The sequence below is a fragment of the Ostrea edulis genome, chromosome 1 (genome assembly GCF_947568905.1).
Source record: "Ostrea edulis chromosome 1, xbOstEdul1.1, whole genome shotgun sequence".
NCBI classification, from domain to species: domain Eukaryota; kingdom Metazoa; phylum Mollusca; class Bivalvia; order Ostreida; family Ostreidae; genus Ostrea; species Ostrea edulis.
Genome location: NC_079164.1, coordinates 73,941,222 through 73,963,242, shown reverse-complemented (window position 1 = coordinate 73,963,242; position 22,021 = coordinate 73,941,222). Strand labels below are relative to the sequence as shown.

General features: G+C 32.9%; 1 protein-coding gene across 17 annotated transcripts in view; it reads right to left on the bottom strand.

The window, feature by feature from the left end:
* LOC125682182 (uncharacterized) overlaps window positions 1-22,021 on the bottom strand; it is a 57,189-nt gene that overhangs the window by 9,518 nt on the left and 25,650 nt on the right. For 8 of the 17 annotated variants that reach the window (XM_056160073.1, XM_056160040.1, XM_056160053.1 and 5 more), the window contains 8 exons: window positions 18,868-18,975; window positions 15,508-15,538; window positions 13,684-13,743; window positions 13,309-13,341; window positions 5,524-5,544; window positions 3,213-3,343; window positions 2,197-2,256; window positions 1,404-1,448 (listed from right to left, as the gene is read on the bottom strand). In XM_056160073.1, coding sequence (XP_056016048.1) covers window positions 1,404-1,448; window positions 2,197-2,256; window positions 3,213-3,343; window positions 5,524-5,544; window positions 13,309-13,341; window positions 13,684-13,743; window positions 15,508-15,538; window positions 18,868-18,975 — 489 coding nt within the window. Of the gene's footprint in view, window positions 1-1,403; window positions 1,449-2,196; window positions 2,257-3,212; window positions 5,731-13,308; window positions 13,342-13,683; window positions 14,062-15,507; window positions 15,539-18,867; window positions 18,976-22,021 lie in introns of those variants that run through there. The other 9 variants (XM_056160058.1, XM_056160061.1, XM_056160063.1 and 6 more) reach the window with 9 other exon arrangements.

The following is a 22,021-nucleotide window of genomic DNA, read 5'->3' as shown; positions in this document are numbered from 1 at the left end:
GAATGACCCAAACTTAATTTGTTTTGTGATTATCTCCCCTTTAGAGGGGCATTGCTTTTCATTTGAACCAGAAGGAATCCCCCTAAGTATGATTTGTACGAAGTTTGATTGAAATTGGCGTAGTGTTTCTGGAGTAAAAGACGAAAATATGAAAGGTTATGGACAGATAGACGGACGGACGACAAACAAAGGGCGATCAGAATAGCTTACTTCAGCTTTCAGCTCAGGTAAGCTAAAATAAACTCATGTTTTTTCTTATTTCAATGGGAGTAATAACTCACATGTATATTTATATAAATTTGTATAAGAATTTCCCATCAATACTGGCCTACCATTTACAACTATCACAAGCTCAGTATAACCAGCTGTTAACAACAAAGAACTGTATTCAACATATCATATTACAGTCCATATAGTGTGAGTAAAACCGTACAACAATTCTATACAAATACATATGTACTTATATGCATGGAGCACTTTTGCTAAGTCTGATAGAAAAGAATAACCTGTGGATAAATCAGTCAATCAGATTCAACTGTGGCCATTTTGTAATTTGAATTACTCCACCACAAACAGGAGAACATTCGTACGACGAATAGTAACTCCATATGTAATTGTTATGCAAAAGACGTTGGAAATGGTTCAGTCTATGAGAATCTGTAATGCATTTGTGGAATTTTAAAGAATCTGATAAATACATGTAACTACATCTCTCATCTTAATAGCACATTGTCGTAATGGCCAACTTCCTTTTAAAACATGAATGAAACAAAAAATGTTTCAGAATCATGTATGCTGTCGTGGTGTAAAATTGAAAAGGGCTATACACATGCATCATTTAATGGACAGTAGTGCCAAAACAATTCAAGACATTGAGCGGACAATATATTCCTATGTCCAGATTGCATTCAATGGATTGAGCCTTGAATTTTGACCATGTGACTTAAAATCAATAGGGGTCATCTAATCCCTATGATGTATCAGTGTACAAGTTTTATGCCTGTAAAGCAAAGAAGTCCCAAGATACTGAGCGCCAAAGATATCGAGTAGGCAACACTTGGTCTACCGACCAAGAATGAATGGAACTACGCATGATGGAGAGAGGAACGAAGCGTAATTAACTTTGGGTTAATTGGCCACTTTCTTTCTAATACCAAGCGTTAGTGAAAGAAATATTGCTGCATATTTCGATGATTAAATGTATATCATGGTATAGGGTTGTACCAGGACCTACACAAGAGGCGAGTGGCTCCCCTACTGATCTACTACAGCAGTTCACCCAATATTAAAAAACCTATGTAAGCAGTTGCTGTTAAACATAGAATTCCCATAGTCAGCCTGAATAACAAAACTCCCGATGGAAGTTTAATGGAATGAATTTTAAAGATACACAAGCAATTTACCTGATTGCAAAAGGGACTCAGATGCAGTTGGACCTGCTTCCACATCTATGTAAAAATAGAGGTAATGTTTTAAATTCATATAAATGTATAAACTTAATATATAGCACAATGAACTGTGTTTATGCACATATATTCATTGATCACACATATTCTACAGTGTATTAACAATTGATTTAATGAATCATGTCAACACGGGTGACTTTCGATAACTTAAAGGTCAAGCGATCCTGATAAAAAGTCGAGAGTTGGAGAGATTGCAGAGTAAGTCAAATCTGGAAATTAAAGGTATCACTATTATGGTTCAGTTTCTTTAGTGATTTGATTGCATAATTACAACATCCTGGAGTTATTTTGACACATTTACTTCATATTTTTTCAGGTTATCGACTTGATTTCAACAACACAGAAGTTGATCTTGCATACTGTAGAGGTATTGAATTTCGCGTCGGATTAAATTTCGTTATACAATTTTACAGACAGTGAGTCTACTATACAGCGGAGACGAAACCCATCTATATGTCACATTTAATGCATTTCTAAGACACCCGTAGATCCACCAGAGCTATGTCAGAATATACTTCCTTCTTCAAGTGATCCGATACATGAGCCGCATATTTGAATACAGAATCCAGTGCATCGAATACGAACCAGAAATCTAATTTCATGCTGATTGATTGGTATTACAGGTTTGTGATACTAGTAAGCATAACAATAGCCTCTCTTCTGTGCCTTCATTACTACCCATCAAAGTACTAGAAAACACCCCGTGTCTTTTTCTTTGAATAAGACTTACCTTCATTACACGTACCTGTGCTTTCGTCACCTCTACCAAATGGAAGACGACTTCTCCAACCTACAATACATGCAGATACTTATCACTTGACATTTTGTTCTGTTCAAATCTCTGATTTCTTAGTCTGAATAAATTTGCAAAAATTGTGAAACAAAAGTCAACTCCCATCTTCAGTGTTGACACCCATTAAATCCAGAGCTGTGTTAATTTACCGTGTGGTAGTAATTTAAATAGAGGTGGTACGACTGTTGTCAGAAAATTCGGATTCCCATATGACACCATCTGACTGATATAAGCTAAACCATGCACTGAATTCATATCACTACTGATCAATAAGTACTAGCCTATTAAATCATTTCTAAGTCCAAATTAATGAATGTGACACACTCAGTGGTCATGTAAACATTTCAAGTAAAATCATCTTATATTAATGCTTCTCTTTGGCTCGGAGTTTGGCGTGAGCAGTTCTAGAAACATGTATAAGGTACCTATACATTTATATATGACTCTCTATATATTCTTTGGTGAATGTACTTCAAAGTCAAATCACAGAAAAGAACCAGTCCAGAGACTCCCAACTATCAGCATTTGACGGGACATTATAATTGACATTTTCAGACATAGCAGATGTATCAACACTTGCGCAAGTTACATCCCTCATCCCACCTTCCGGTAAAAAACCAGCATTTCTCTACATTGGTCTTTGTAATTTTCTGATTTGTAGTTTTGCCAATTTTTATTTTCCAACAATTGCTGCCAATTACAAAAATGCCCCAAAACTTGTATGAAAACTAAATAATTAGCTATAGTTAACAGTCGTTACATCTTACATTTTGTAGGGTGAAGAAGGAAAACTTGACTTTTCAACAATTGACCTTTGGCTGACTCCGCAAAGTGACGCAACTCTCGGCAAAGTGTTGAAATATGAATTATCAAACATTTACAATATTTCTATTGAATTTCACTAAAATGCTGTATCAAACATTGCTTCATTTGATTAGATATATGTGTTATACCTTTTACTTTATCCTTGAACCCCCACTGGTTTCTTATGTACATACATAAAACCACTATAACCGCAATCAATATCAAAACCACTATCACCAATACTGCTACTGCTGCTCCACCTGAATCACAATCATCTGGTCTGTAGCGATGGACAAAGACGGAAAAATGAATAAGCATTGATAAACTAAGCAAACGAATAAATATGATTGTCAGTTTCGCTAACAATTTACAGTCGTCAAATTTCATTATGGTGCAAGTTACCAAAAAAAAAAAAAAAAAAAAAAAAAAAAAACACCAGAAAATGAAAATCAATGAATTGCATCACAAACGTATCTATTGTAGGTATTTCCAAAGTCATACATTCTTTGGTATCTATGAATTTCATATATCTAAATTCACTGAACAGAAGTCACGTGATGGTAAAATTTATTTCTATACATTTTTGCAGTGTATAATTATGTCACTATTGCTTTACCATGTGCTGCTAAAGGAACCTATAACAGAAATCTTACATGAAGCAACATTAAGACTGTCCAAATACTGTCAAGTCAGTAAAAATGACATGTAGTTATTGAATATAACGTAAGACCTATATTCCTTAGTAAATTAGAGATACGAGTTTTAACTTATTGTATGAGTGCATAGTTGTTAAAAATCACCGACACAAGAATGCTACTAAAACTTACGAAATGATACCTGATTGGTCATATTTAGATTAGAGTTACTGTAACTCCAATTCACGATGAAAGTCACTTCTTACCTTACAATTTCTGTGAAAATAGTTGTACGTAAGTAGAGGCGTGAGTTTGCATCGAACAGCCAAAACATAATCCATTTAATATTTCCAATTCACTTTTGGTCCGATGTTTGAGAAATCAGAGGCTATATTCACCCCCAAGTCACTTGCAGGTGAACATAATATTCTATTTTTTCTTGTTTGTTGGACCTCGATCAGCCAACCAGAAAGCTCAGAATTATTCGATAATAATATAATCAGACCCGTTATGATTATTGTTATTTTTATACTGACTATCCATATTTTTCAAAATGTAAATCAATATTTACGTTTCAATGGAGCAAGAGGCAAATTTACTCTGATTGCACTTCCGGTGTTGAGTGATGCAGACATTTTAAATGCAGTGTTAATCATTAGGTTATTCTTCTAGAGCATATAACCATGAAAACTGAATGATAACTCATCTTTTCTGTGTAAATGAAACATTTGGACAGGATTTCGCTATAACGGTTATATTTGCAAGTAGTAAACTTTATTTTATATATATTTGTATATCATTTATCAATTCATATACAAATAGTGAAGAGCTGTGGTGGCATATTGATATCACATAAATTGCTTTGCAAGCGTGTTGCCCCAGGTTCAAACCCGCAAATGAGCACATTATTTTTCTACATAAATGGATCTATGTCTATATTATATATGAAAGGTTTGAAGAAGACAAAAAAAGTAAAGTTAAAGAAATAGCGATAGTGCACATTTATAAATAGCCGTGAACTATGCGAAGATAATAGGGTATTCAATATATAGGGATAAGCTAACATGAAGCATGATAATTGTTGATATGGTAATTATATGCTTATACAGACTGTAAAATGAAATGGTACTGAAATAGTGAAGTACTGATAATATGGTAAAGATCAAGAAATTACTGAAGAGAAAAGGCGTAGGATAATTACTTCTGCTCCACCCTCATGTTAACTTTTCAATAGTAGAAAAACAGTATTAATTTCCACTCAATATAGGTTCATTTAATCAATAACCAAAGGAAATATATATGTTTTCGCCTTTTTAAAGATGTCAGACATTCATAAAACAGGTGCATATGTAACATCAGAAAAACGCACATTTTAATGCGAACAGCAAATAAAAAAGAGAGAGAAGAAAACATCCGTTAAATGGATAAACATTATTTTGAACAGTCTCACAAAAATGCTACTTTATAAATACATAGAAATTATTGTGAATTTCAGAAAATAATTGTGTAATAGGAATGAAATAGAGAAAATATCAGTTTGGGAGTTATTGTCCTTGACATTATTGTTGAATATAGATAATTGATTATTCATATAAAATATAAACTTTTCCAGCATCAAATACCTTACTAAATTCTTATCATATATAGTGAATAAAATTTCTACAAGAGATATATTTCTATTATGCACAGAGTTTAATCAATTTTTTTGGTGGCAAAAACTATGTCACATGATTTCACACGAGGGTGGAGCTACCATGATACATAATAAACAAACAGAGGACAAGGTAAACAAGGCAACGAAGCACATATAAATCATTTTTATTACCTCTCTAATTGTGTTTTATTTCTACAAGTAGATTTATTTGTAAGAGATTATGCAACAATCTATGAATATGTCAAAAACTATTCAGCAAAAATCAGCATGTACAAAATTAAAAGAAATCGTGTATGAAGGATGATAAAAACTAAGACATAGCTGTCATAACAGGAACAATACCTCCCACAAGATCGGTCCATATACTAAGGGACATATCTGAAATATTGTATAGCTGAAGATTAGAGAGTCATCACGAGTTTTAACATTATTAATGTCATCGTCTGAATACAAATTGCAGGATACACTAAATTCCTTTGGCTTTGATATTCATCAATAATCCTGGTGCAATAAAAGTGTACTCTATTTCAAGCCTTTTAGATAATCACGTTCACAGACAGATAGACGGACACGTTGATTTAATTTACTCCTACAAGCAAGAGCTTCAGTTGAAATGAAATAAGGTAAAATAAAATATAAGAATGACACATGTAGTATCACCTTTGAACCTGTAACGTGGCTGGAATATTTTCCAATATCATCTCCCTTGAGGACATGTAATACCCAAACAATGAATGGATGGATGGTTTGTTTTATTTTTAGCTTGGTTGTAATAAGTAAATATAAATTCCTGAAAAATATATGGAACTTTTCATTGATGTTAAAAAGTTGAAATATATTTCACCATCCTATGTAACCCTGCAAATATTTTCCTTACTGTTTTGAGACTTGAAATAGAACAATCAAGAGAATACATGTCATTGTCTTCAATTTACTTATAAAATTTTAGTTTTCATTTCTAATCCTTTAAAGAGATTGTTTCCACCAATTATTGTGTATGTATGTGTGTCCATGCGTGTGTACAAAAAAACCCACAATTTCTGAGGTGCCCAATAGGTATATCCCTTTGTTGAATTCTTACGTATAGTGACACGCAAAACATATTTTCGTCCACACGCGGTGGGTTTACATATGCTTATCGTTGTATTGCTAGAAGAATGATTATACCTCTGGTGTGCCCAGGGGTACGTGTTTACCCAACTATCTATTTTGTATTACTTGTAAGAGTTATGAGATTAATCACTGTTCGTTATCGTCACCTTGCATTACCAGCTGCTATGCAAACACACGAACTGAAAGGAAACTCAACTTTTGAAAGTTTATGAGTATTTCAGAATAAAATAACCAAATGAAACTCGTAATTTGCCGTATTTCTTTGTTAAAAGAATTGATCATGTCAAAGTGGAAATGAACGAATAGTTACATTTAAAAGGTGAAGATGACAAACAGTGATCAATCTCATCACTCATATAAGCAATACAAAATAAAACGTTGGGTGAAGATGGAGACCTGAATATACCAGAGGTGGTATCGGGTGCCAAGGAAGAGTAAACATCCCGTGTCGACCGGTCACATCCGCCGTGAGCCCTATATCTTGATCAGGTAAACGGAGGTATCCGTAGTCAAAATCAGTGTGCCAAGAATAGCATAACAATCGGTATGAAACAAGTCAGACAACATAAGACCCAATGATGGGTTGTATTGGCAAACTAGATTGTTATAACGATAACAGAATTTGCCAAATGCTGACTTTAAACATGACCAATAACCATTCTAAATTGTCACTTAAGGCTGATAAAAGCAATTTATTGCTTTTTCAATGTTTGCCTGTACTATGTGGACATAGATGTAAACTTTTAATAGACCTCTTACAACGATATACTAGCATGGTGCATGTATTTATTTTCACACACTTTGAGCTCTGTATAATAATTTATACATTTGTAATGATATATACCCGGTGTTAATCACTTTTGGGCTAACTCCCTACTTAATATAGAATTTTTTGAAAAGGCATTTATTTGTGGCAACAATAAAAACAAATCACCGATACAAGATACATCCATTTGAATCATTAAAAAGTACATACAGATATAATATTACATGTATATCGTTAAAACAGGTAGTAACTTTCCATTGCAGGACAGTCGGTATTTAATGTGAAAGTTACGGGTCTTTGATTCGGATATGTTCTTCAGAACTGAGGTGTCTTATTGCAGTTGGGTTTACATGTTAAAGAATCAGACCGATTCTTGTAAACAATAAGCATGCATTATGATTGTACAATTTCTGGATATCGTTCCCTACATGTACATGTATGGGTAACTAATGAATTACTAATACATGTATATAATGAGATGGTAAGGATAAATGGTATCCTGTACTTTATTGGTTTTGGTTTATTTCCGTTTAAGAATTTGAAATGTCAGCGTTGAGCAAGAATGTAAAATATTCTTTTTTTTCGTCGCACATATGCTTCCGTCGAGTAATGCAGAATAACTGTTTATTGTCCTTGGAATATAATCGACCACGGCGAGGATAGTTGTACTTGACTTCTTTTATGTAATATCATTTATTGCCTTTGATATAAAAAATGTGTATGCATTAAAACTATATTACTGAAGGAAGATATACACAGAAATCTATAAGATATAAAAGTGTAAAAATGCGAAATAAAAAAATAATAGTATTACTAACCCCAAGGGCTATGACATTTATAACAACATTTCCTGTTCCGCATATATCTAAGCTGAATTTCAATATTCAGCAACAATATAAAACAAGACGTGTTCTTAAAACTTAAATACCACCACACGTGTATATACTCTTAAAATAATTTACATGATTTTTAATATCAACACGATATTACTAAGGACCTGTACTAAAGTCCAAACCGTGGAGTTGCAAAAATCATACGTCTCGATTTAAAAACTGATCATACGCGGAACAAACTCTTGCGTATTGAACAAATTGAGAGACATGAACACCATTTCCAGTTTATTGTGGAATATTGCTACATAAGTATGGGAAATTATAATGAAGAGGTTGAAATCATCCAGTTTGTCATAGAGTTGAAATGTTAGAATGCCGTTAACATTTATGTTCAATAAATTATCTAAGTACGAATCAGATGTGAAAGACTATGTAAAGTATTTTAGTTCAAATTTACTGAAATCCACAGATGAATGAAAATGATTATTGTTAATAGATAAAACATCGTCGATAAATTCAGATGTCGAGTTGAAAGCCATAGCGCAGATATGTTTCACTTCACATGAAGAAGCTTTTATGTAAACCATTCGTCAGACGATTACTACAGGTCATCTACTAGAGGAGCACAATTCGTCCTCATGGAATTTAAACATACTGTCGGTAGACCTGATCACCAAAGACTATGAAGAAATTTCCGATTAGGATGTTCAACAGATTTTTTATGTCAACTTCAGAGTACTTGTGCGTAGGATCGTAGTGGTGTTAATAAAGAAAGAAATCGTTTGAAAGACTAATAACTAAATATCAACATATCCTTTTTTCCATTTTTTATTGAAGAAACAACTGTCTATGATCAAAACGTCAAAAAGTCTAGTCTTTAATTTTTCATGAGGGGTAGTCATTCAAAGTGTTGAATATTCAAATGTATTTATGATTTTGATTTGTGAAACGTTTTAGGATTTCAAATCTACTAGAAGTTCTTTAGGATGTTTTAGAATTACATTTGATTTACATCACTTCTGGCATATGCATGGCACAATACGTTTGAAGTTCTTCCCTCACAGCTCTTAATATTTTTGTGAGGAGCAAAGATAGGGGCTTGATAGATCAAATACTGGAGCGAGCAAGGTTCTTTGTAATGGTTTTTATGAAGTTTAGGAATCCAGTATAGGTATGGTAAGTCATATTCATCCGTCCTGTTGACTGGGATATACAATTTGATAAAACTGAAGCATGATTCTGATGAATTTTCTCTTTTGAAAGGGTAGTTGGAATATAAGTACGATTACCAAATGTGAATTTAATGCCAAGTTGTTTAAGATACAATTACAATAATGATCCTTACAAAGACAATGTTGTTACAAGATTTGTCAGCTGGAACCAAAACATATTCCTCATGCAACCTATTCCTTTGTGTAACGTATCTATTTTTTTTTAATGACTTCTGGATTACCAAATACAGAAGGATAGAGGGTACGCATTTTTGTTTTCACGTGTCTAATACGGGGTTTTAATATTCCTGTTATACTTTTAATCCATTCTGACAAGGTATCAAATTCTTCTTTTTTATATGTAGCCCATCGTCTGACATAATCTTAAAAATAATCATGATAGAGATAAAGTTATGTCGTCTAATAAGAGACCGATGTTCTCTGTATTTAGGACCTTTTAAAGTAAGTAATTTTATGTCCTCATTTTCAACTATATCAAAATTACCAGAAATGTCATGTTCTAGACACCTACACTATACATACCAAGTTTAGTCCCGTCCTAGAATTCGAACATACATCCAAGGGATCAGGAAGTTTACAATTTTGGTAGAGGCCCTCCTGCATCATAATGTATTTTGTTTTTCTTAAAGACATGTGGTTGTAGATATGACGTTGTTTGAAAATTTGTCAATTTTGGCAGGTTTTGTACCGCCCTTAATTTGCTGGAGTTCTGCAATTTACAATTTATGTCACTCTTATGCCAAACATGATCCATACCAAATAAAAGAATTGGAATGGTTATTGTCAAGAAGTTAAAATATTCAATTGTTAACACATTTAATCACTGACCATTTGGCCCCACCCTATTACCAAATCCTGATCTTATGGATCATGACATTAAAGATGTTTTTAAAAAAAACGTTTTACACATAAACACTACGTACCAAGTTTGGTCAAATCCTGGGGTCCGATCCGCTACCCTGGAGATTATGAAATTTACATTTTTTGGTAGAGGTATTCCTGATCTACATCACTACACATTTAGTTTATCTTAAGGATATGCTGCTATAGAGACGATGTTCGAAAATTTATCAATAAAAGACTAAATGTAGATCATACAGTTTTCCAGTTTCTTTTTTGCATACTGGTATTGCCCTAAAATTTAGTCACAACCTTCCCCTCATAGAAATACAGATTCATTTTGCATTTCGGCTTTAATTGTTGCACCATGACCTACTTTAGGGCTAAAAGTAGGTCAGTACTTTAGGGGCTAAAAGTAGGTCAAATAGTTTCCTGGAGTTTTGCTCATTATGGATACAGATAGTGGACAGGAATTTTGTCATCAATGTCCGAGGGTGTACGGTGCACCGTTTGCTGTATCTTTGTTTGTGTTGTTATATAGCCTTTCTTAACATTCTCTTTTCTCTCCTTTTTATCCATGGTGTTGTGTTGTTCCATTCCATTTCTTTGTTGGTGATATTTGCCATTATGATTTCGAAAAATGTTCCATAATGAATTGTCATCTGATGTACTGATCGTTTCTTGTAAATTGTTCTTTAGCTGCTAAATCTTTGTGTATCGAGTTGCAATCTCCTTTTTTGCAGATGTAGCCTAATTGGTTTGAATGTTTGATGATATACTTTCGAATCTATGTATATCATAATGATGTCATAGTTTGATAATCCTTGATGAGGATTTGACTCATGATGTATTGTTTGTTTCATTCTCTAGTTTCATTTAAGAAATTGTTATGACCCTGAGTAAGATTGTGTGATTGAAAAGCTCAGCAACGGGTTTTTTGGTGTTTTTTTGTTTAAATCGTAAACCGATGCTTATTGATCCTCCTACGTAAACCCACATTTTTACAAACATATTGGTCACATACCTTGTAGCTGATAGGATGCATTCAGTTCTATGTACAAGAGAATGTGAATTCATTTATTTGACATTTATGAATACGATTAAAATCCAATTTTCAGGACCTTCTGAAAGTTGCTTTGGTACGCTTTAAAACTTGCAGCCGTAACAACTTTGATGTGACTTGAACAAATATAAACTAATATATGCATTTGAGCCTTTATAACCTTGGTGTACCTTTATAACCTGGATGTACCGTATATACTCGCATATAAGTCAATTTGCGGGTAAGTTAGGGCCCCGGTGTTCCGAATTTTTCAAAGAAATTTCACATCGATCCTATTGTCAATCAGATTAAGTTTTTGATGAGATTTTCTGTCAACTCATTACCTATTTCAAAGCAAGAGATGTTTCTCTTTGATTTATAAATTTTCTGAACGTCGATCTCAGACTTTGTTACCGATAACTCCATGTTAAATAAAATAAATTTTTCAGAGTTTATTTCATTTTTGGGGGGTCGATTCGGCACGTTAATTGGACATGTAATTTTACCACATAAAATTGGATATCTGCAATCGAATTTAGTTATGAGCTGCTCTCTGTCCATGCTATTTAATATTATGGGTGCTCATTAACCAAACCATTCCTCTGGTAAAGCGTGGTCAAATAATCGGATAACCAATCCATAAGTGGAATTCAAATATGATATATAATGGGAATCCATCTCACTTAGAGTTCGAGTTCTTTATCATTCTTAAAGACCCATCTCATGACCGTATGGTCAGTGAAAATGTAGGCGGAGCCTAATCTAAACAGATATTATTTACCTGGAGTGGCCAGGGTCTACCAAGGTGTTAATTGCTATATCCCATGACACTCAAAGAAATACACAGAGACAGAACATGGTAGAAATCTCCCTGTCCATGCTTTTTTAAAAATATAGTTTTGATATACACAGGACCTGTCTCAGGGACCTCTGCAGAGTTTCTATGGTCATAGTGTTTGAATAATGGTTGTATTCCTAAGGGTAGCTGACACACATTCTACACCCACCCCTCTTTCTCTCTCTCTGTCATTGACTCAATGAATAATTTCTGTTATAAATATAGAGGTATCATAAATTGATGACATAAATTATTTCAATAAGTTACAAGTTTTAGAAATTATTGTGCAAATTATATATAATATAAAGAGGGGAAAAATTACAATTATATTGAAATTGAATTGTTCAGTGGCCTTTTTAAAAACAATTGAATTACAAGAAAATAGCAGTTGTGGACAGGTCATTGCTATCAAAACTCAGGTATACTGGGCTTCCTCAAGATATAAAGAACTGACTGTTATTGTTATCAAAACACCTCTCTGGGGGTAGCCCCAGACCACAGTGTCTGCAGATGTCACTCCACCTGAGATCTATTGTTAAATGTTTGATTGGCAGGCAGCTTACAATTTGGGGGTGTCAACTTGAAATTGGGTCTTTAAGCCAACTGGCTCATCAGAAACAGAATAACATAAATATGATATATACAAACATCACACAGGAGAGTATACAAATAGAACAAAAGCTAAATTAAGCATCTCATTCTGAGCATGCTAAATACAAGAATTTACCTAAATTAATCAATTCTTTTACATTTTGAACACTATTGAACCAGTTTGATGGTACTTGGCCTTTTATAATAATATCTTTTTTATATATTTTAATCTCAGTTCATTATAGAATGAACATTGAAGTATGAAATGGAATTCATCTTCTACAACAGACAAGCTACATTTTCGATGAAGTTCGTTTAGTTGAATATTTCTTATATTTGCTATCGATAGGTTTGCACAAGTAATATTTAATATAGAAATTGTCAATGAGGTGTTGATATAAAAAATCTTTAGACACTTTACAAATATCATTAAATATAAATAATTGCAGCCACCCCTTTATTTGTTTAAAAATGACGTACCATACTGCAGTCTGTGTTTGTTAAATGTCACGCACTCCTATTCAAAATGCTAATTATATGTGAAGGACATATCTAGCGGTGAATATCTAGTGCATCAAATACCGATGTACTTTACTACCGGTAATCGGACTCGTTCTCAGTGAAATATTCGCATAAAAATTGGAGGGGCCTAAGTATATGGAAATGAGTAGCTTGTTGATCCTATGAAAAAATATACTTACAGTTTTAAAAATAATTCTTCATTTGCCTTAGTCCTGTAAAGGTGGAACTTGTATTTGAAAAAGTATTTCACATACATGCAAAAATCACATCAAGCATGATTAGCATTGGAAAATGCTTTACCGTTATGAGTGAATGTTGATACTTTCTTTTGCATTATAGGCCAGTAAAGGTACAGGTAGAGATGAAATTTTTTTTAGAGATGACATTCGATCAAACAATAATGAATAATTTGAAGTGAGGTGTTAAGAGTCATAAGTATAATCTCTCTCTACCACCATGAAAAGCATTTCTTATGTATTTGGAAATCCTACCAATCATAATTATTATTGTACATATGACATGTTTTAAAGTTATGAGTGAATTTTGATACTTACAATGGCAATGGAGGGGTAGTCGTCATTTGTTTCATGGTGGTGATAGCAGGAGTAGATGTCCTATCAAAGAAGAAAAGAAGATACAATATGCACTTTAGAGTAAAACTGATGCTCTGTGTTTTCAAAATTAATATTCTTAGTTATCTAAATCAGTAAAAAAAAATCAAGTGCTCCGCAAGGCAGGATAACCCCCTTGCAATAAACATCTTTAAAAAATTGTATGAAGTCTTGCATTTACCTTCACCTTAATAGACTTCTTTGTCTCTTGAAAAGAAAGCTTCGTGATAAGTATCAAATCAGTAAAGCAAAAGTGTTACGTGATGAGTGCCTATAAGCTTTATCTATGAAGTCCCTTTCTTATCTTGACAATTATCACATCAATTGAGCAAAAGAGGTGACCTTTAGAGCATGTAGGGTGTCTACAAGCTCAGAGTTAAACACACACACACACACTCGCACACATATGCACACACACACACACACACATAGTATCGTTAACACTATATTTTCTCTCGCATTAAATTGTGAGGGAATGATAATTTTTTCTCAAGATAATGTCAAATGTACTTAACAAAATGCTTGTTTGCACTCTGCCCATGTCTTTGTTCCATTAATACATGTAGTGCTGCTGATACTAGTACTTGTTTGTACATTGTTTAAAGTCTATTTCAGGATTCAATAATGTTTCATCCATCATGATATCACAGTTGTAGGCGAAAATACGGTAAATTTTAATCTTTGCATTCCTTTCAGGGTGGATGCATTGAAAGTTCTATATTGTGCTAACACCTGATGTAATCTTATCGAAAAGATTTGTGACTCTGTTTTCTACATATCAAGCATTTGGTAAATGACCTGTTACTACTTATTTTTACATCTAGGGTGGTATATGTGCATTTACTTCATGACGAGAGATCTGAGATACAACCCCAGGTCTCATTACTATAGTTGTGTCAAGTCTTAAATATAAAACAGTTGCCTTTTTGTTTTTGGTCATGTTTAATCATTGTTATAGAGTTATATACACAATCTACCACTCTTAAATCTTATCTTATCACTCTTAAACAGTCAGCTATTTTTCAAATTTAAAACTGACACTCACCTATTCAGAAAAATAATTTTCATTGGGGACTCTATGTAGAGCACTTGATGAAAACAATTTCTGGAGGTCATATGTCATTAGTACACACATAATTGATGAAATTTAGCATAAATATTGGCTATCAATGAGACAACATATGCACGTTAAATAGTTCAGAGACCATTGACCTTTTGACCTGAAAACATTATATTAAGTTAACATTACATTAAGTTGCCTAACTACATTTTATACAGCTTTATACACTGTATACACTTTGTTCCAATAATCCATTAATTCTGAGTGATGCAGATGAAAAGCAATTATAACATGTCAAAAATAGATAATACAGTACTGTTTCAGAATTTCTTATCCATTACATGTTTGAGAGGAAAATTCATACAAAAATTGTGATTTCAATATATTTCTTGTGTATCATCACTGTGTAGGAGATCGAGCAAAGTGAGATGTTTTATTTTGAGCAGACTGGTGTGTCACTGAGTATTTCCTACATTTAACAACGAATGTTAATTACCACAATATATGAAGAATGGACCTGGGTGTAGCATTGTGTGTGCTTCTGAGGGGATCATTTTGGAAATCCATTTACCGACTAGAATGACCATATGAACATGTAGTATATGGAACTTTAATCAAGATTTTAAATTCCTTCATTTCATATGTAACCCTAATCTAGTGTGTGCATGGTTAAGTTTTATAAGTATGATATTGAAGTAAATACTTACGTTCTATAAAAATCTCCATAGCAAATCTGATCTATATGAAGAGGAATGATAATTGTATGTTAATAATTATCTTAAAACCAGTTAGAAATTAAACGGAATTAACCCAATACAATCCATCTTTAACATGAATGATAACAATGCTTAATTTGCGACTCCCCCAATGCCTTCTCCAAATCAAGCTTAGTTTAGATTTCCCAATTGTTCTGAGAAGAAATCAATAGGACAAAATCAGTTACTCCCTAGGAAGCGGACTATCATATACAAATTAGTAAGCTCTGGATATACATGTATATATTCTGCATTTATCACCATCATTCCAGGAAGGGTACATAATTTTAATTCTAGTATGGTTTATACCATTCATACTATCCTACAACAAATAAAACTGTATGGTGTATTTGGTTTTCTTCAAATAATCTTAGAGTAATTAGCTCTCTTCAAATCATTACGCTGTTGAAAACAAACCAAAAATAAAGTGTCATTTAATGTTCAATTATCTTAAATAATTAATACCTGATGCATCACCACAAACAGATAATTTCTAACAGATCATCTGGAAGACCCTTCGAAAGGATCTTTATAAAACGCCCTCTAACAGGAAAACATGATATCAAGAAACTTTGTTAAAGAGCAATTCAAGTAATGATATTGATGAGATATTGAAGAGAATTATATCTATCAATAAGAGGCACAAAGGCCTTCTTGGTCACCTGAAACTTAATTAATAAAAGTAGCACTAGCCCCAAGTCTGACTAACATCTGCCCCTACTATTTTAAAATGGAGTAGCATATCAGGGGCTGACTTTAGTCAGACTGCACTAGCCCCAACGGCTTTAAATTTATGAAATCTGGTATAATTTTTCTGTTCTACATTCTAATATTAAACAGCAGTACAAAACATGGTGTGTCCTTAAAACACAGATGTTCCGATACTAATGACATATTTTTTTTATAATAGTGATATATGTTATCAATTCTCTAAATAAGTGTAAATTATTGATCTGGAACCACCCTAGAGTAAGAACACTGTGAATGTGAAATTCACAATTCTGGTACATGTCTGCTTTTCCTTAAAATGAATTAAGTTTTATACACCATTAACATAATTAAAGAAGTGATAATCATGAAAAGAATCTTATGTATCTATACAAATTACTGTAATACAGAAAAATTGACTTTACATTTTTACTTGCAACAATCAGGAACTATCAAATTATGCTAACTCTAAAACAGACATGGTACATGTAATATACTCCAAAATGTTTTGTAGACACAAGGTAGAATTGGACGTAAAATATATCACGAAACATTATATATATTGAGAAACGTCGTGTATGTCCTCAAAACAGTATGCAATAACCACTGCAAACACACAAAAAACTTTACAACTAGAGTTGGATACCGTTAAGGCCGAAACAATAGCTATCATACAGATACTTTGAAATGATACTATACTTCTTAACGATATCAATAATCAACAACACACCGATACATTTAGTATGGCATAAATATATGACATTACACTTCTGGGGCTTTTATTTTTTACCTTTTTTGAATAAGAAACAAAGAGTTAAAAACAAACAACAGCTAGTTACAATCAGGTACATGTACATGTAAAAATGACGAAATAACAATGTTCGATATAAATTTAATGTGGATTTTATTTATTTCACCCCTATTAGCTGAAAAATACTGGGTGGGTTTCGAATAATGTTTGAGTAAAATGCTTCTCTTCAATTGATTAAGAGAGTATGCTTCTCTTGTTTTTAGATTCATCAAATTTCATTTGCTGTACATGTAGCATATATGCAGCGAATAATCACATAAATCCGTATGATAAGGTGTAAAGTTGAACATTGTATTTCATTCTGTACCTTCCAAAAACTTTTAAAAAACATGTTTCACCTCCTCCTCAAAATTGTAAGTAAATGTAAAACGTATACGGTACCAATTTTGATGCACTAAGTCTATAATTATGCTGATAAGTATATTCAAAGTGTATGAGTTTCAAGTGTCTCAAGGTTTTCCCAATTCCGATTCCTCAGTTTTAAACCAGAAGATATTCATTAATCCATAATAAACGTCTTTAAGGAATCATTTATGAAAATAAAACTTACTTAAAGTTTTCAAGTTTCTTTTCAAGAATACTGCATCACGCGGTTTGTTTACAGTACAATTACGGGGACACTAATAGAGGAATATACATAAAAACCATGAATTATCGCTTCTGTTTTAGCATTCCAGTATCTAATATAATTATTGTAGATTGAAAGTTTTAACAGAAATGATGCTAAACTGACATACTCCTCCTAGGCACCTGATTTCACCTCTGGTTTATCCAGGGGTCCGTGTATTGCTTTTAGGAGTTATGAAATTGATCACTGTTCGTTATCTTCACTTTACATACACTGGATTAAGAATTTTACTTTTCAAGTATGTATTGAATAATTGAAACATCAAACAGATGTATTGTATGTTGCATTTCGTCGATTAGTATAACCTCTAAAGGCACGTTTGTAGTTTTCATTGAATCAACTCGAGTATTCACTAGAAATGCAAGGAATGAATTAAAACTTTGAAGCATGATTATAGATTTATTGATATATAAATACCTATATCGATACCGGTATAAAATGAAACGATATTTTACAGGTAATTTTGAAACAAGCCCTCGGCATGGTATTGAAACCTAGTACCGATGTCCACCCTATAGATACAACAGAGGTGACAAAAAGTATAACCATTGAATGTAAGTAGGCAGTAATGGAAAAATAATTGTCACGTATAATGAAATAAAACACTCAAAACCATTTGTCTACTTTAAAACTTCCCAAACAAAATGATTACTCTGTGTCAAATACATCTGTACATCTGTACTTTCAAATTATTAAACGAAACACGTTTGTAGCCATTATGATAAATATTACAAGACACTAGCCTGTGACAAATTTTCAGTACAATAATACTATATGTACATATGTAGCCTGACAATCAATCTGGTAGTCAAAGTAGTCAGGCTAGTCGTATTATTCTTGTATATAAATGTACATGCATGTATCAAGTAGAAGGCCTTGGGAGGATTGAATTAATTCTTTATCGCCAAAGTCAATGGATTAATTGTATATAGTCAAGGTCATTAAGTTAGTTGTATATAGCAAAGGTAATTGAATTAATGGTATAAAACCAAGGTCAATGGACTAGTGGTACATATCCAAGGTCATCCAAGTCGCATATTCTGATATATTTTAACATTGCTTTTTTATGCACAGTGTGTCATGAAAAAGAAGCATATAACTTGCATGATTTTTCTGCATAAATTTTCAATGCAGCTGAGCAATACACTTCGTTAGATGTACTTACATTTCCACAATTCCCCAGGACTGTACGGTATATCTGGACAGTTGGACGGAGCTTTACAATCAACAAAGTCCAAATTGTAGGTCAGGTTGTTTAGCACTGGACATTTTTCTGTAAATGAAGTGATAGCATTCAACACGAACATGATATCTTTTGCCATCGCATGAAGCAGAAGTGTTGTCATCTGACTAAAAGGATAAAAAAAAAATCCACTGAAAAATAGGTTTCCTATCCAATTTTCCCCTGGTTTACATGTATAGTTCATATAAAATGATCATTTTTACACCAAACATTTACGCAGGCTACTGAGAATTTAAAAACATGTAATATCAATTTGTGTATACACTTCAAAAAGACTTGTGTAAACATTTTATTTTCATTTTTAGAATACAAGTTTCTGTCACCAACATTACAAAGGTATGGCTGATTAAAATCTAACTTCTAAATACAGATTTTATCCCATCCAGAAACTCATTAATTCGATATTGAGCTGGCTGTGAACCCCACTTTTGTATTTTGACAAAGTGTTTAATCTCTGATTTTGTATTTTCTCATCATCAATCAACAGTGTCCCTGTAAACGAAAGATATGGCTGTATACGAGTAAAGCTACAATCTGACATGATTCCTCATCCGAGTCGTTTCATCATATACAAATAATGACTATACTTTCTGTAGACACACTCAGTTAGGTTTCAAACAGAAGAGTAGACCCTGTTGTCATTCACGTGGATGTAGACTACCCAAAGTCAATAAAAGTGTGCAATTAATGTCCCCGGCATTTATAAGTAAGACGGTTACCGATGATGTGCATTTATTGTTAATTATATTTATACCTTATGTGAATTGAATATATCGTTTTTTAAAAACTCTGACAGATTATTTTTAACGAGAGAGCTCTTGAATAGGTCATTTGTTAACATACGTTACTGTCGTCAACAAGAGATTTTATCTTCAACGCACTCAAAATAAAAGTCAAATGCTACACTGCTTTTTTCAGATTGCATTAAACACTGTGTTTTATGCTTTTTCAAACATTTTTGATAGTCTTCACTATTATTTTTGTCGTTAACTATGAATTTCATAAAACAATTACTATGTCGCCAGATTAGTCTTTTGACATGTATAGTTTTTCAAATATTCGAATGATGACTTTTTTTTACGTTGTTTTTTCATGAATTTTCACGTTTAATTTTGGGATACTATATGATCATTCATTTTGAAAACGAGAAAATCATAATTGCAGTGTTATCTTAATGACAAATTTTTCGAAAGCAGCAAATTTATTTTTATAGAAATACGAATGTAACATACGTTATACCATTTTCAGACTTGCATAGTAATGGGACAGGTTGGTTAAATTTGTACTTTGAATCTAGCTTATTTGTCTATAATTTAAAAATTATAAGGTTCTGGTAGCAACTTATTCTGAAACTCCATCGGAAAAAATAAAGATTGTAATTAACATACGTGATGTAACATACGATACTGTGATTTCCTATTCTCGCTAAAATGTGACTTTTGCATAAAAGGATGCAGGAACGTGATCTGTGGAACACAAAAGCATGTATGAACAATTATTCCTCGATCCCTGTTGTAAGTAGTTTGGTCTATGTTATGTTGAGCTGAGGCGATAAGATGAAATCATTCAATCTAGTCTTATTGAAAAATTACAGATAGCCTTTAGTTGTTTATCGAATAAAAATATTTCTCGAATTTATTCGGATATTTTGGAAATTGACTACAAAGTTAAGGTAACACACGTTACACCTGGTAACGTATGTTACTTAAACTTTTTATCTTTCAGTAAAACATTTGATGATGTGAAAAATCAAATTTTCTTGAAAAATCATTTCAATACAGATAAAATGAGTTAATGAAATACAATGTAGATGAATCACTACAATATATTTTATTACACTTAACTGTAAAAAGAAATAACTTAGGCCCTAACAGAGATTTGATGTCTAATTTTTCAAAAGGATTTTTATATCATAAACGTGGGAAATCTAATGATACCATTGGATAAAATTTACTTTTGAATCATTCTTCTTCATTTAAATTGAGGAAACCATTTTATGAAATGGTTATTCTACAATATGGACAATAATAAATATATCAGACATTGGGTAACGTATATTACTGTATCTGATTACTTCGATTCCAGGTAAAAATGGTTCTTTCCCGAGCTGAAATTCAAAAGCAGTACAGAGAGAGAAAAAGGGCAAAAGAAGTAGAGAAGTTTTTGGCAAAAGAAAAGACAAGGCAGAAGAAATATTCTGTTCCCATTGCAAGTCTTTCAAGACGAGAGAAAGAGAAAAGGCGACAATCAGTAAGAGAAAGAGTTCAAAAGTATCGCAAAAAGAAAAAGATAGAGAAAGCTGAGAATCTTGAAGTCGATAATGATTCAGATATGTTAGAAACAAGCGGTTATGAAAGTTTGCTAAGTGAAAACCTGAAGAGATTTGTCGTTAAGTTACCTTGTGCAAGAAAAAATTATCCAACAAAGAGGATAAGCAGGGCGTTGTCAAAAGCAAATTATAATTTGAAGAATTTAAAGAATGAGAATGAAAAGTTAAGAAGAAAGTTGAAAACAACCCAACGGAAAATGCAAAGACTGCAAGGAAAGAGGATGCCCAGGGAACCGCATACACCAAGGAGTAAAACAAAGTCATAATTGGATAATTGTTTTTCACAAAGAGTGTCCACAAATCCTAAAGTGCGCAGACAGCTTCTTATGTCAAATGTTATTTCCGCTGAAATTACATAAAAGAGAGGTTAAAAAAGCAGATTTTTAAAGAGACAAATGTATGGAGCTATTGTAGGACACCTTTTACATAAATACAGATGTATATCTCAATTCAGCCGATCAGCGAATGTTAACAGAAATTTGCTATCTAAAATTATCAGAGATGGAGTCAGCACAACAAAACAACGCAAAAGAGTTGCACATACCCACAAAGTAGTACTGTCATTCTTGGAAAGAAACGATAATAGCCGTATGCAACCTGGGGAAAAAGATGCAGTTAAAACAGTAGAAGGTGAAGTCCAGTGTAGGGTTTTGACAGACTACCTTGCCAACCTACACGAAAAATCCTCATATTGACCTATCACTTTCAACATTTCGTCGCATGCGACCAAAACACATATTGACAACG